This window comes from Myiozetetes cayanensis, unplaced genomic scaffold (genome assembly GCF_022539395.1).
Source record: "Myiozetetes cayanensis isolate MyiCay16 unplaced genomic scaffold, myiCay2020 scf20-37, whole genome shotgun sequence".
In the NCBI taxonomy this organism is placed as follows: domain Eukaryota; kingdom Metazoa; phylum Chordata; class Aves; order Passeriformes; family Tyrannidae; genus Myiozetetes; species Myiozetetes cayanensis.
The window spans coordinates 6,195,199-6,211,905 of NW_026087412.1; the positions used below are offsets into that span (position 1 = coordinate 6,195,199).

A 16,707-nucleotide genomic window follows, 5' to 3' on the forward strand; every position below is an offset into this window, starting at 1 on the left:
AACTACCAAGATGACATTTTTATGGCTCTCGAATAAAAGTATTTGGAAAAAAAAATTGTCCTTTACACCATCAGTCCTGATGATCAGAGATGTCTGTCCCTGATCTGTGAGCTCCCTACTGCCTCTTGTCCTGGGAAAGAACAACCAGCTTTGTGAAGCCTCAGTCAAAAGGGTACCTTGTGGGAAAGAAGGAACAGCCTGGAATGTATCTAGAGAGTGAAGAAGGTGCTATAAGAAGTCTTACAGATTTAAAGCCTAGGGTTTATTTTTTAAATTACTTTTATTTCTTTCTAGGCTGCTTATTTCTATATAAAGAAATGATCCTGCAAACCTCTCCAAGAACATCAATCTCAGTCCATAAGGTGGTGAAAGAGGCCAATGGGACCAGATGCCCAAGGAGCCAGGAAGATTTACGCTGGGTGAGCATCTGGCTCCCTGTTCCCTGTTATCAGAATGAAGACAAATGCTTGCAAACACCCTTATTCAAAATCACTAATGTGTTCGGTGACGCTCAGCACAACTGCAGCAGCATTGCTCCTGTAAGGTCTGCTGACTGGAAAAGCAGCTGCTGAGTGCTTCTTCCAGGGGCATATGTAATGCAAAGAGCAGTGAGAAAACAGGGCAGTGCTGCCCCTCAAATCAAGCAAAGGGAATGATTAAGACATCATCATTTTCTGTTACTGTTCTAGTGGATGGTAGTAATTGCTTCTACACAGGAATGTGGCTACACCTCTATTGTCATCCATCATCCTGCTGAGGCTGTGTATAGCACAGTAGCAGAGGTAAACTTTTGATTTGACCTCATTAGCATTCCCAGAATTACAATGTCATACCAATGATAAAGACTGAGATTATCTGCACCTGAGAAAACAGAGAAGGAGCAAATCACACACTGTAAAAAGCCAACAGCGCAACCACGACTCTGCCAAATACTTAAAGGCTTGGTTCTTGATTTTGCATGTGGGATAAGACACAATTAGGAATTGTGCCTATTACATCAAACTTGCAGATAAAGGGGATGGGTTCATGTACTGGTGACTTGAGCATTTGGGGAGAGGGCAGGGAGAGGAAGGGCAGATGCTGGAGCAGATGCTCTCTGCTACCACCTTCCCTCTGACTTGTCAGTATTGTCTGTTCTTCACCCAACCTCTCCCAGGCAACCAGTGATCCACTGAAAACAAGGAAAAATTTGTGTGCAGTCGGGAAATAACAAATTTGCACAAATGCCCTGTGCTGCCTGAAAGTTCATAGGATTTCCTTGTGATTCCCAGGACAGGTGCACATAGGGAGGGTTCCTGCACAAACTCGTGTTGAAGGGAAGTGGGACCAATTCTTTGGCCCTTCTGCAAGTCAAATAAAACCAAGTCAAATCTGTACTTTTCTGAAGTCAATCAATAGCAAAATCTATAGTGAAATAGTGAATTTCTTGTTCTCCAGCCAACAGCTTCTTTCTGAGCTGTGCTCCCCACTACAGCTCTAACACAATGCCAACACATATTCCAAACCACTCATTCTCAGTTACTTTAGTCTTTTATGTACCATCTTAGAGAAAATTAACTGAACTTCCCCATAGTGGCAACCAAAGAAGGAAATGAATTTATTATTCTAGTGGTACCCTTGACACAGATACTCAATAGCTTCATTAAACATTTTGCAACCCCGAGCATCTTTGATGAACCCTCTACAACAAGCAGAGTAATTTTCCTTATCACAACACAAACATACAGGTCAGAATTCAGGAGTCATTTACATCTGCTTTGTATCTGAATAACTTCTCTCATCTCAGTGGGGTCTGGGCAGGCACAAATCAAGGCCACATAATCCTAGTCCTTCCCTTTCTCTCCAGAGTCATTACCTTGCAGTGCCACTCTTGGATAAACTCAATTTCACAGACTCAGCAGAGCCACAGCCAAATGACTAATACAACCCTTTAACTCAAACAACAATAAATCCACTGATTAAATTATAATGTAGCAAACAAATACTATTTAGCTCTTCCCAAAGATGTTCTGAACCATCTCTCTTGTCTGGCCATGTTCCAGAGGAGCACTGACACTAGATAAAGCTCAGACCCATGCAGTAAGTTTACATAGCAAAGAAATGCTGAAAACATCCTGTATTTATGAGGGGAGATTTCGCAGAGATCAGAGCGAATAACATTCCTGAGAAGGCTGTAATGCCTCTGAAGCCTCCTCAGCATCTCTTCCAAAGACCACTCTAGCAGAACAAGGTATCAACGGACCCCGAAGCTCCAGACTCAGCAACAAGCCTCAGGAACGAGACACACTAACCTTGAGAGACACTACAGCAAACTTTTAACATCTTAGAAAATGGCTATTCCACCACAATTTCACTTTACAACACACACTTTTTTGACTTACTTCATTGGTTTGAACAATGCTTGTCCATAGTTCTGGAATGTCATGATCAGCTTCAGCTGGGTGCCTCCTGATTTCATCGCTGTGGGAAAGAAACAAAACTGTTTTAGAATGCGACATGTGGATCTACTTAATTCAGCTTCCTTGAAACCAAAGCATATCTATTTTGCTCTGTATTAGATGCAGCACTGTGGTATCAGAGCACCAAGGAGGGTAATCCTAACAGGACAACAGATTATTCAGCAGAGTCCAGGGAAGGGCTTTGGGCTGCTGACCAGGACTAAACACAGATTGTACTTCCTGACACATCTTTGTCTTCTTCAACTGGCTGCTGTGAGCTCCATAAGCCCCCTAACTGAACAGCATGGATAGGAATAGACCATTGGAGCCTTGTTTTCTCCATCTTCAATTGTTCTTGGAGTTCCTTTTAACAAGGGACACACGTGGGGAAAGGAGATGGAGTGCTTTCAAAGACATCTGCAGCTGGGATGTACAGTCCAATGCACAGCAGACATCTCCTTAATTAAAAGCATGAGCAGATACTGCAGCAATCTCTGATCTCTGCTGTGATTTTAATAATGGTTGCTGAGCAGTAGAGATATGTAAATTCAGCTCCTCTATGCACAATGGATATGTACCCAGCCCAGCTATTAACTTCAAGGGATCCCAGGGTGGTTCATACATGAGAGTGGAGCTGTGCAGAGCAGGTCCCTGGCTTGGCTGGGAGGGCAGGAGGGGACACACGGAGGCAGCAAGGACAGTGTCCCACACTGCACACTGAGGGCTATGCTCACCTCCCAGCTGGGAGGTAATGGGAATTTAAGAGGGATATTTATTCATACCAGTCTGAACGATTTGGACAATACCACACCAACAGCCAGATTAAAGTGTTTCCAAAGTTAGAGCGATTATTTTATATATATATAAGAATTCATAAAAACGCATTTTATTTGATGATAAGGCTACTTAAAACAGAAGAATATGTACTATGGCAAACAGCTGCTTTTCTACTGCCTCATTCAAAAGTTCTCTGAATAAATGAAATGACCTGTAGCCCAACTCCTTAATGCACCTCTGTGTTGGGAGAGGCAGGGCATGGCTGTCAGGGCTGTGTGGATGAGTCAGGCCTTTGGAGATGCTTTATACGAATCATCAGATAATCAATCCCTTTCTTTAGAGCTCTGACAAAGCCCATGTCAACTGGAGAACTACATAAATGTCAGGTTATCTTGCTCTGTAAATTTTGGCTTACAGCTGCCCTTTTTCCACCTATATAGCTTGTATTTTTTTTCTCTAACCAATGCCATTGGCTGCACATCTTTTTAATTACTCGTCTCTGTGTTTTATCACTGATGGGTCATCATCTCTCTTTCAGCACTTGTAATCTATATTTTTGCAACAAAATGCTATGCAAATCTGGTTAGTGTAATTATACTTCTCCTAGAGTAAAATCCCTCTTGCCTTGCTGTTTTGCTGATCCCAGCCTTCTCTTGCATTTCCAGTTTATCCCAAAGGAACAAATAAATAATTAGAAATTAAAGGGCATTAAGCAATTTGCACTGACCAGGTAAAGCAGAAGCATGTGGCTTTCATGGATTAAACTCCTTCTCTTGTGCAGAACAGGTCGGTTGATCTGCACCTGAGGGGAGAAGGAGCACCAGGCTTTTTCATACCCAACCCACAGCCTGAGGGCAATGAGAAGTAGAAATCCTCTAGTCCAAAACCTCCGTGTGGTGCCCCAGGACCATCACACCCAGCTGTGCACTCTGGAAACACCCCTGTTGAGTCTGGACAGCAAGCAGGCAGCTGGAGCTGCCCTGGCCTCGTGTCCACAGGGACAGCCCTGACCACCTTCCCTGCCCACCCACTGCCAAAGGTGTGGGATTTCAAACAAACATGGAATTCACACAACGGCTTGGGTCGGAAGGGACCTTAAATATCAACTATTCTAACCCCCCTGCAATCACAGCAATGCAAAGAAGAAGAAAAAGGGGTGATTCATCACGCCCTCTTCTAAGCACAAAGTTTTGGACAGACTAAGGCAACTGGCTTCCCAGCAAACTGAAGCCACTTGACAGATAATGATTTTGTTAGCAGCCAAACTCCACAGCGAGTATGTCATCACCAGGCAGGGAAACGTATGAAGAAGATTAACAATTCAGAGTAATTCTTCCATGAGACACACAAGCCTGGTTTCCTGTCAGAAGGAATTGAGCCGAAGTAAGACAAAAGCATCTCCCTCGTCTCTTTGGATCCCTCGTATTGTGTTGCCTTAATTGGTTGCACCCGTGGCCTCAACCAAACACAAATTTTGCTGGCACATTGTTCCTCCCCTGCCGCGAGGAGCAAAGTTTGGACCTCTCCAAGCCAGAGGGTGACACGGGTGGGAGTAGTGTCCCCTTGTGCTTTATGGCAGGGCATGCTGGAACCCACATGCATCATGGAAAACAGCCAGAACTGCACCTTGGTTTCCCTGCCATCATCCAGACTGGCGTGGGGATATTCTCACTTTGTCTGCTCTGCCAGTGCCACAGCTGTGCTGGTCAGGCTGGGGGTGACTCAAGACCATCCTCCAAATGCAGACTAGTTAGAGCCCAATATTGTAATCCCTGCAGAGATGGAAACCCCTAAACTGAGACTGTTCTTTTAAACTCAACAAAACCCTTGCTGTACCTGCAAACGAAGCAGGCTTGGGCGAAGTCCAGAATGCCCAAATTTTGGGGTGGCAATGCCAGAAAAGAGAAGATCTCATGGAGATGACTCACTCCGACCTCTAGGTCAGATCACTTCCCTCGTCCTGACTTATTATCACATGTGTGTAGTGGCTCCCTTCTCATTTTCTGAACTGTATTCCTTCAGGAACTCCCTTTTCTGCTCAGACCTCAGTTAAACACACCTCTCTGGCCATTTTGGCCAAATAAGAGGAGCCCTGTCATCTTCCAGGGGTTTATCCCAAAAGAACATTGCTTGCTCATCTGGAGATATCCTTGTACCTTCATCTATTGCCCAAAGGAACATTTCTGAGGAATGTATAATACCCAGAAGCAACATATCCAATTCTCCAAGGAAGAAAAGGATGCTACACCATTGCAATCTGTCACATCTGATCAGCAGGCTTAGGGATTTTTACTAAGGCCTTGCAACATAAGGCTGTACTGATTCCAAGGGAACCACTAGTCACTCTCTAAATTCACCTTTTTTTTTTTTTCCCCAAGGTTTTTAATATACTGTAACATCACAGGTCACAAACAGCTCTGTGAAAGGCTTTATAAACCTGCTAGCTCATAACAGGCACTTCAAATCAAGTCTCATACACCTCCTGGATGTACTGGCACACTGTTACAAACAAATCCCAATACCATCATTACTTTTCATCTTCAGGCAATTCAAAGCCTCTCTTTTCCCCCAAAGTAGGAGGAAATGGAAAGCAGCATTAACCTTTCCTGTTAACCCACTGTAAGGGCTCTCAGGTGTGATCAGAAATCTTCCAACTTTAGGAGCCTTTTCAAAATATTCCCAGAGAAATCTTTTTGCTTGAATGTTTGGGATTAGAGTCTTGTCCAAAGATTAGTGAAATTGGTGAGATTCTTTCAGTTTTCTCTGTTAGATTTTGGATCAAGCCTGCAAAAATCCCCACTCCATTTACATCTAAGAGCCTGCTGTCACAGCCACATTCCATGTCTGCTACTTCCCCACCTTGTCCCCTCACCAACACAAGTCCTGAATTCCCTCCCTGAGCCACACACACCATCCAATACAAGATACCCTATCTATCATCTCTCAGTCATCTTTTTAAAACTGTATGCCACAGGGTTTCTGGCTACCATCTGGTACTAACTCCCAGTAGAGATACAATCCTGCCCCAAGGGATCTGACCCAGAAGGATTTGGAGTTTCAACTGGTTTGGCTTTCCAGCTCCTCTGGTTTACTCCATGATAGCCCTGGTCCTACCAGCCTGTCTAGACCATATGGTTTTCTGATGGAGAGTGAGAGTCCCAACAGGATCTTTGAACCTTTTCTGATTCTTTTGGTCAGAATCCAACAAACGTTTTAAAATATATTTAATTATGCAGTGCTAATGCCTGAGAAGTGAGATCCAGTCCCAGCCTGGGATGCAATTAGCATCTGAAACAGAGGATGTTCAGATCCATTTTGGATTGCTATTTATAGACCAGGCTTAAATCTAACATAAACATGTTGATTGGCTTTAACAAGTAATGCTCTGCCCCAGGCTAGAGACATGGCCCTGTACAAGCTGTAAAGAACATATTTCAAAACAAATTCAAGCCCTCAGCATCTCTTAATTTGTCCTTGTTCAGTCAGTTCTGCTAACTTGTTTTTAAAGGACTTTCTTGGTTTAGTTAAGAAAGTAAAAGACTTCTGCAGGGGAAGAGATCAGGGGAAGAAATTATTCTTAGGCTTTGTTGTACCTTTTAAGTCCCCTCCTTTCATCTGGAATTGTACATTAAATCAATCTGCTGACTCTTGGCAGATTCATTGTTTTCTTATACAGTAAATCAATGGTGCTACATTTCATTATGTTTTTCACAAGTTCTCAAAAGCACTTTTTCCTTTCTTTTGGGTGAGATTTTTATAATTTCCTTTAGAACCAGAATTTATGTTCAATATTTAGCATCTTGTCTTTTTCTTCTTCCTTTTTTTTTTTATTTTATTTTTTTTATTTCCCTGCCTTGAAGCAGAGTCCACCTCAGGTAATTGCAGCATTTATTCCCTGCGTGAGTAATCTTGCACGCTTGCTTTCTAATTACTGCCTGAACAAACTGAAGGCATCAGAGGTTCAGAAATTACCTCAGTTCAGGTTATGTTTCCAAACCTTTACAACCAGAGGATTTAAAGAATCAAAAAATAAACCCCAGCTAAACAGAGGAATCACAAAGGCCTATTCTGCTTACAGGCAATCCCACAGCACAGCTCCTCTGGACAGCAATACAAGCAAGACCAAGCCCACGCTGCCCCTACAATGCACCATGCCAGAGTTGGTGATAAGCTGCTGACAGTGCTGCCACAATTATGCACAGACATCTTGTAAATATGCAAGAAAATAGCTAACTATGGTTATTTATGCATGCAATAAACAGTTATGAAAGGCAAAGGAAATGTGCAATTGCCTGTGCATGTACTTCTGAAAACCAGGCTTCAGTGCTCAGTGGAAAAGCAATTCTCTCTAGGCTCCTATTTATGGCAAGAGGAAATTTTCAGTGAATTAAATCAAATTAAGAGCTATCCCTTTATGCTGAACAAAATGAATAGGAAATATATATACTGATGCAGGGCACAGAATACATCCTCAGCCCGAGAGCCTGGGTAACCCTGTCCTTTTCCAGGCCAGCTCTAGGTGTCACTGTGGGAGCTGGATGTGATGCTCCTTCCCATCCATGGAATTGTTCCATTTAAACTTTAACATCAAGAAAATGTCACCTTGGTGCTCCCTGCTCTTGGGAATTGCTTCTGTCACCGTTTTCATTTTAAAATACCACTGCAGGTTTCAGAGTCGTGTGAGTGGTTCTAATAGACGTGGGAGATCAATCTGGTCACCACTCTCCCCCATAAATAATGCAAGCTGAGCAGAGAAATCACAGTGTGGCCAAGAAGGCTGTTTTGCTGCAGTTTGGATCTAATTACTATGGGTATCAAGCAAAGCATCTAATTCTATTAGAGCCAAACTAAATCTGAATACTGGGAAGAAACTGGATAAAGCAATATCCCATTTCATCTAATGCATGCAACCCTGTATATTTAATTGTCCTGCTTGCTAAAAGAAGCCTGAAGACTGGGCACTGTAAAGGTTTCAATTTATTTTATACTCCTAAGCTGACATATTCCCAGCTGCTTTAGAGGAAAAACAAAAAAACAAAACAAACAAACAAACAAAAAAACCAAACAAAAAACTCAGCAAAAATAGACCATAAGGAAAAAAACCAAGACTAATTAGAAGATATGCAGGAATTTGCAAAGAATGTAACAGACCTATAAATGTCCTTTGGTCAAATATAGTACTCTTTATTAATCAGCTTACATGCTTTTGAATCCCTGTGCTGCTCTGCAGTAAAGCTGAAAACTGGCAGGAATTACATTAAAACATGTATTTTTAAACATCCAAAAGAATTTGGAACATAAAATAAGAGGTGCTGCATTGTGTAATAAATAATAAAAAAAGAAAGTTTATTAACCTCCAGTCTCATCTTAAAAACTGTTAACAATATGTTCTTTCTTTTGTTGCAACCTGACAAAGCCCCCAATTCCCACAGGGAGAGACAGTGAATACTCCCACCAAAAATCAGATCCTGGCATCTCTACGTCAGCAAAAGTCCCCTTCCATTTCCATACACTTGTTTTTAAACTGGGATTTATGTGTAGGAATCTTTCTCTGTCAGTTTCCACAGTGGCCAATACCAACACCAAATATACCTCATGGTTTAATTTATGGAAATTATACTGATTCATTGCTAGCAACCATGGCTCTGTGTTTTTGTCAGAGGCCTAAGAGGCCCTGCCATGCTCTTAAGAGCCTTGTTCAATCATTAACAGAGACAATCCCAAAGGGTATCACTAATAGCAATCATAAATCTTCCTCTGTTGTCCCATAGCCCTTTCTCCTCGTTGATCTGAAAGCTCTATCAAAATCAGAATTAATGGAAACCCCATGACACATCTATATGACACATTAGGTGAAACCACGGCCCCAGGGAGGCAAATGGCAAAACTTCCACTTTACGTCACCAGGGTCAGGATTTCACTCCTATTTTTTATGAGGATAATGTTTTGCTGCTAGGATAACTGAAGCACAGAGAGGTGAAGCCACATGGCCAGAAGCACAAGTGAAGACGATCAAGTGAAGAGTGAGTAGCAAACTGTTATTTCTCTCTCCTACCTCCATTTTTCTCCCACCAGCTTCTATGTCCCTACATCAACCTTAGCCATCCCACTGCTCTGAAGAAGTGACAGACTCTGTGGTTCAAACACTGCCAAGTTTGCTGCAAACACTGCTCTCCTCCTGCAGACAACACAGCTGAGCTCTGAAGTCTTGAGGAGGTAAGTAGAGATCGATACACCCAGCAGCCATGCAGTACAAAACACCGCTACAGCCAGTGCACTTTGTGCAAAGCTCAAGAGAGGGGCCAGGAGATGGCTTGGCTGAGCATCACCTCTGCACAGCGCTGGGGACACTGCCTGGGCTCTGCTGCTCTCTGTGGGGACAGGAAAGGGCACAGACTGCATCTTTCCCTCCTCAATGGATGTGCCCAAAGAGCAATGTCAACACATGTTACAAAGCACTGGCTCAATCCCCATTTGCACGAATCATTAATATTCCAAAAATCAGTTGGTACTGAGGGGCCAGGTCAGGAAAGGTGAGGGTTGTATCAAGGAGAAAACCACCCAGGCCATGTCCATACAGAGACTGCTGCTACCTGCAGTGTCCCCTCTGAGCTGGGGAAGGGTTAACACATGGCTTAATTGTCAAACCTGACCTCCTTAAGGAATCACTCCAATCCAGACTTTTGGGGACAGAAAAGCCAGCACAGGTTAATAAATGAGTCCATGTTTGTCATCTTTCATGAGCTACGTGTCCACTGGACCCTTGAATCCAGCATGTGGGATGGCACCTGGATACCACAAACTGCTTTATTCAAAATGCTGCCCCAGCAGAGCAGTGTGCTGAGCATGGCCACCAGGCAGCAAGATTCACGGAGGCAAAGCTCTCCTATAGGATCTTGCATTTTATACCTACTCCATCCCAACCAGCTAAATCAGCCCACTCTTGATGACCAAGGATCTCCTTTATTCCTGCTCAGCAGCCGCTGTGATTCACACAATGGAAAATGTAAACCTTAGGGCTGCTTGAGCTATTCTTGCCCAGGCCATTTCCTGCTGAAGCTGGGGGAATTTTTGCCTTGCAGGGTTAAAGACCTGCTGACCTCATCCCACAGTGCCAACACACCATCAGCACTTTTACAGAGCTCCTGCTATTTCATCCCTCTGAAAGGGACTTTGCAACTTTGTGGTCAGCACAAGTAACTTCATTTTCTGCGTGGTGGATGGAAACCACTGCCTGTGCTGCAGCTCCCTACCTCTGAAAACCACGGGGTGTGCATTTGTTTAGTATCCCAGGGCTTTCATTTGGGGCTGTGTCATTTTTTTCCCCCGTGCAGCTACGCAGTTAAATTCAAGGAGACACACGTTGCCATTAAACAGCCCTGGAGAAAAGCCCCGAACTGTGTCACCTTGTTTAACCAGAGCCAAAGGTTGACACGGGCACATCCCTGTTGTGGATTTACAAGCAGAATAAACAGAGCTGAACTCTGCTCGGCAGGAGGCTGGCTCGCCTGGAGCTCCCTGCACGATGCCCAGGGAAGCTGCAGCTCCGGCAGCCGCAGAGCCCGGCGGTGCCGGATGCTCCCGCAGCCATCGCCGCAGGGCTGCAGGTCAGCCGCCCTCTCCTTCCTCGGGAACACGAGGCTGTGCCAGACACAGCCTCTTCCATAATAACCAGCTAATAATACAAATACAGCTCGTGCAAGATGCTATCTGCTTTTTGCCATCCTTTTTTTTTTTTTCATTATTATCGTATTTATTTTAAATAACGGAATAGGGCACGAATTTCAGCTGGATTGTGACTGAAAGATCTCTGAAATGAATGGGGTCTGCCTTGCTGGCAGACTTGGCAATTATTCAGGTATCAGAGAGCTGACAATATCTCCTTATGTTTAACAGGGAAAATGAGCAGAAAAGTCAGGAAGCAACGTTATAGGGACACCGGAGAGAAGCCATGCAAAATATTTACATTCAAACAACAACACTCCTGAACAAAGAGCAAACAATAATAAAAAATAACAAATATCCAAACATACCAACACTGGTTATCTTTTGGGAGACGAGGTCTTGTAGTAAAGCCTCAATTGCAGGATTATGTCTGGAATACAACTCGTACCGATTAATGCCAATGTGGAATTTTAACCAGTTTGGGTAGGAGTCTATGGAGGTTTCTCCAGTTGGCAAAAATTCTTCATGATGATCTTCATTTTGCCTACCACCAAAAAAAAGGAAAAGAACACAACAAAACCCAAAAATTGAGGAGAAAGAAATAATGTTACAGTTTGTAACACACATCAAGAAACGGGGCTTCAAAATGTGACAACTTGGAAAGGCAAAGCACTACAGAGGGGGGAGAGGTCCCAGGTTTCTCCCTGCACCAGCTCCATGACAGGAGCAGGCTCCCACCTGGGGAGATGGATTCTCACCTCCACTCATCCTGCCTGACTGAAAGGCCATCAAAGTCAGGAGCAAAACTCAGAGTGACACCAGTGAGAGTTGGCAGAGGCCCTTAACACAGCAGAAACACAAGAGCTCAAGTTTTACCTTGTGTTTAGCTTGTATCATGTTACACACAGCTTTTACAGGTCTGACTCCAAGGAGAGCATCATCCTGAATCTTTACTCAACAGGGACATGGAGCTGGGAACCCAGAGTGCAGAAGCAACCTGACTTGTGGTACCCAATGCTCCCACTCTCTCTCCTCTTTAATAGAGAGAATAAGAAGAAACTGGATTGCTCTGAACTGGCTGCTAAAGAACTGGCTGGTTTTTCCCCTTCCCAAGCAGTGGGATATTTCTACAGCAAAGAATTGTTTAATGACTATTATCTTCTAAATTTCATGTTAGTTCTGTGAACTTTGGCTGCAGCCACTAAGGAAAATAAGTACAACAGGCAGCTGCATTGTGAACATCAATGATGATTTCTCTGTTTACCTACGAAACAGACTATCCCATATTTTCTATCCAGAGTTCTCTGTGTTTACAGTCATCTCCAGATGTTCAGGCATTTATGACTTTTTTTTTTTTTTTCTCTTTTACTCTCAGAGCGACCAGAACTTTTTCAGGCTATTTCCCTTCACAGTCAGTTAGGATTATTAGATGGAAGAGGCCTGGACAATTCACATGCTCATGGGACGGAAATCAGAATTATTTATCCTCTCTTTCTAAAGGTTTAGATCATGCTGGCTGCTCTGCAGCTTGACAGAGCCTTTGCACGGTACAATGCAGCTGTTTAAACATTACAATGTCAGTGTGTTTGGAAGAGGGTGCTGTTGTATTAGACAACCCTTTTGATTTTTCAGTCATTGAAATTTCTCAGCATTTCTTAGGAGCCAACAGGGCATACGATTCACAGAGGCAACTGGCTGCTTTGAAGGCTGGAGAGCAGCGGAGGTGTAGGGCACTGGGAATTAATTGAGGATGAAAAATGTAGCACAGATCTGATCCCGAGAGTGGAAATACCTGCCAGGATGAATGGCTTTGCGGTACTAGACCTTGCTTTTGAGAAAAGTTAATGTGTTACTGCCTGGCCTCAGTGCTCAGCCCCTCCACCTCTGGGTGGGAGACCGGGAAAGTGGGAAGGTGCTGGAGAATAAAGCTCACTATGAGCTCATCCTCACACCGTTGTTCTCGCAACATCTGCCTCGGCTACAGCTGGAGATGGGGCAGACGGACCCTTCGGCCTCAGCGCTCCAGCCTTCCCGTGCTCCTGCGTTTATTCTGTGCATCATGGCATTTAATTTTCGAAGGAACACGACCGGCCGAGCCTGTGAATGGTTTCCCTTTTTCCCCGTGACCCCGAGTCCGCTCAGTTTAACCCTCTCCCCACTGCAAACCAGCCACGACACCGCTCCTCGCCAGTGCCCGGCTAAACCCCGCGTCACCCAACGCCGGGCAGCGACACGGGGACACGCCACGTTCCCACCGGGGCACAACCCGTGTGTGTGTCCCCCCTCCCACCCCCGGGGCACTCACCACTCGGGCTGCTCGGCCGCCCGCGGGTTGAACCTGATGTCGCTGTTGACATTGAAGAGCAGGTCGCCGTCGGCCAGCGGGGGCAGGGCGGCGCGGTACAGCGGGTGCTCGAAGAGGGCGGCCAGCGGGGCGGCGGCGGCGGCGGCGGCGGGGGGCGGCGGGCGCGGTGCCCCGGGGCCGATCAGCCGCCGCGTCCTCCCCGCCGCCGCCGCCGCCCCCGCGCCGCCTCCCGCGCCTCCACCGCCCGCCGCCCGCTCCGCCGCCGCCTCCCGCGACTGCGAGGAGAGGTTGGAGGCCGGCTCGGCGCTGAAGTCCTGCAGGATCCGCAGCGTGTGCTTGCTGGGCCAGCGCGGGGCGGCGCGGGGCGGCGCGGCGGCGGCGGGCGGCGGGCAGGAGCAGCCCGGGCGGCCCTCGGGCCCGCGGCGCTCCAGCCGCGGCAGCAGGTCGATCATGATGTGCATGGTGCAGGCGACGAGGAACACCATCAGGATCAGCACCCGGAACTTGCGGACCAGGAGCATTTTCATGGCCGGGGCGGCTGATGAATTACCGGGGGATGGGGGAGGGAGGGGAGGCGGCGGCGGAGAGAGCCCGGGCGGGCGCGGGGCTGCCGGGCCCCCCCCGGGGCTCCGGGTTGCTCCTCTCGGGTCGGGAAGCGAGCGATCAAGTCAATAAAGTTACCTCCATAGGCGCCGAGAAATAAACAGGCTAAACCCGATAGGTCCTCATGTCTCAGTATCATCAAGAACTTGGGAGGGGGAAAAAAAAAAAAAAAAAGAAGAAAAGAAAAATAATAATAATAAAAAAAAGGAGCTCCGGACCGAGCCTTTAAAATCAACAGGAAAACAATGCCAGCGGCATGGCAATATAGAAAGCCATCTGTTCACGATTTCTCCTTCTTTTTATTACAGAGATCACAATAAATAGCGAGAACTGGCTCTTGGAGAGAAACCGGCATCAGACACTGGCGCTGATTAAATAAAATTAAAAAAAAAATACGGGGAGGAGGAGGGGAGAAAGAAAAATATTAAGAAAACCTGTGCAGAAAGGCGACAGAAGAAAAAAAATCATCCATAATATTTGGCTGTGCTGGAAACGCTGACTCCCTTCCCTTGGATTTGAGCAGTGATGCAGCAGAAGCGCTCTCCGCTCGCTCTCGCTCCCTCTCTTCTCTCAGACTCTTTAAGAACATTGGCTAGAAAATCATTTTCTTAGAGCGGTTCCAGTTTCTTCGTCCATCGCGTCCAGTGCTTGGGAGAGATTAGTACGTTCAACTGAGATCGAGTCTGGGTGGCTGCTGTATCCGAGCTGGGCTTTTGCTTTGGCTTGGGTTGGTTTTTTTTGGCTGCAAAACTGTCTGATGGCACAACTGCAACATAAAGGTTAAATATGGCACAGAAAAAAAAAAAAAAAAAAGAGGGGGGAGAAGGAAGGATTAGAGGAAAGAAACTAATATAAATCAGTAGAGGTTCTTTTTAGCGAAGAGGTCTTTGATCTCTTCTGGGTCTTACAGATCTGCCTTTTAGTGAGAGAGAAAGGAAGAGAGAAGGGGGGAGAGAAGGAAAGAGGGGGGAGAGATCTTTGGCAGGTGCAGAGTGAAAACCTCTTTCAGCTACACTGAATTCTGGAGACTGGTTGGACTAGTAGCTCTGCAGCTCCAGCTTTCAGTGGGTGTGTTAAATATTATGAGCGAGCCATGATTCCTGCCTTCCTCACGTCATAGTTAGGAGATTGGCTAAATAAACGCTACAGTGATAGTAACAGGAAAACCTCAACCAAAAGCGGGTTTTTTTTCCCCTCCTCTCCTCCCTTATTCCCACCCCCTTTTCATTCTACTGCAGCTCCAACTGGGGCAAGGAGAGGGCGTCTGTTCCACAAAGGTTTGGGGAAAAAAAATATAAAGGAAAAAAACCAAAGAGGTAGAGGAGAGAGGAATCTGCACTAACAGCATTGCGAAGCAGGAGCGCGGTCCGTGCCCTGCTGGGATCAGCGATTCTGCTCCGTCATTGCCCGGGCTGGAAGTGGCGCATCGCCCGCTCCCCTCGCCCCCAGCCCCGGCAAGGTCAGCCCGTTAAACCATGTGCTCCGCTCCCTCCCGAGGAACAGCCTTTCCTTCTAATCCGCGATCCTGCGGGCTGTGATAACCCGGGAGCGTGCTGCCCTCTCTCCTGCTGCGTTCGCTGCGCAGTTGGCTCCCTGCCTTGGTGGCCTAAAGGCTCATGGAAGTGTTGGTCTTGGGGCCAGGACAGCCCAGGGAGTGCTGCTGATGGTTGTCGAAGGTGGACGGCACTCTGGGGGAAGGAACAAGCTGCTCCTGATCTTCAGGTGATCAGGCAGGGATGCTCAGAGCTGATGATTTATGTCTTGGGGCAGAGGGCTCCCTGGATTTGGGTCTATAGCAGGGCTCAAACGATTGTCAAGTGGTGCTGCAGGAGGAATGGGAAAGGTAATGTTCTTCCTCCAACCCACCGCCACCCTTCCACAGAACCATCTCATGCTGAACGTGCTGGTCCATTTTTCCCTGCATCAAGCAATCTTAAAGTATTTATTTTTCTCAAAAAGTATCCCCCCCCACCTGACAGGCTTCATCTGATGCTGTTCCTTTACTGGATGTTTATGCAAAGCCCTGTGCTCTGCGCTCCTCTGAAGCACATCCATGCAATGTTACAGTGTCACCATGTTTTGCACAAGGGAAATCACTGCTTTTCTGACACAAAAAAAAGATTGATGAAAAAAAGAAGACCTGACAGGGCCCTGGTCCTATGGACTGCTCTGCACCTTGAGGAGAAACAACACTTGCTGCCCTAGGGGGACCTTGTAGTCCCAGAGGTACAGCTCCCTGTGGATGCAGCACTTTGATTCCCATGGAAGCCATTATGTCACCCTGGATCCTTCAAGTACAAACGTACTTAATCACAGCAAAATATTTTGCTACAGAGCCAGAAGCAAGGCTTTCCATTTTTTCCACTTTTTTTTTTTTTTTTCACCAAAATCAGCTTAGAAAAAGGCTTTATAGACAGTTGACTATGCAGAGAGTGGCACTGGTTCCTTGTTGTCACTGCCTCCCACTACTGCTCAATAGCAGGTCTGTATGGTCCTGCTTGGGTACTGAGTTTGGTTCATAAGTTAACTACCTCCCCATGCAGTGAGCTAACATTCATCTTATTTTGACCTAGTTTAGGAAGTTGGTGTTTTAGGTCCATCAGGAAGAGCCTTAAAGTTTTGGTTCAACTGGGGAACCCACAGCTGCTGGGAGGGGATATGATATGTGATGGGTGCAGTATGAATGGCATATGGATGAGTATCTGTTTCCTTGTGGGGTTCTTTTTTGGCCTGCCTGTGGTTGCAGCCTTTCTGCTGCTGCTGTGTCCTAGGAAAATCAGCTGAGCTGGATTATCAATCAAGCCCAAGGAGACAAAAGAGGGCAGGTGGGTGCTTGAGCCTGTGCTTTGGGGAGTGGAGTGATGGCAGAGGGCAGCCAAAGCCAGTGCTCTGGAAGATGTGAGTGAAGGAGATGTGGTT

The 16,707-nt window shown here is 46.0% G+C and overlaps 1 protein-coding gene across 1 annotated transcript in view; it reads right to left on the reverse strand.

The window, feature by feature from the left end:
* FAM20C (FAM20C golgi associated secretory pathway kinase) overlaps positions 1-14,859 on the reverse strand; it is a 58,078-nt gene extending 43,219 nt beyond the window's left edge. Inside the window, exons 1-4 of the mRNA XM_050317418.1 lie at positions 14,223-14,859; positions 13,186-13,933; positions 11,249-11,424; positions 2,382-2,460 (exon numbers count right to left, since the gene is read on the reverse strand). Of these exons, the coding sequence (XP_050173375.1) occupies positions 2,382-2,460; positions 11,249-11,424; positions 13,186-13,712 (782 nt within the window). The 5' untranslated portion in view covers positions 13,713-13,933; positions 14,223-14,859. The remainder of the gene's footprint in view (positions 1-2,381; positions 2,461-11,248; positions 11,425-13,185; positions 13,934-14,222) is intronic.
* Positions 14,860-16,707: the final 1,848 nt, after the last annotated feature.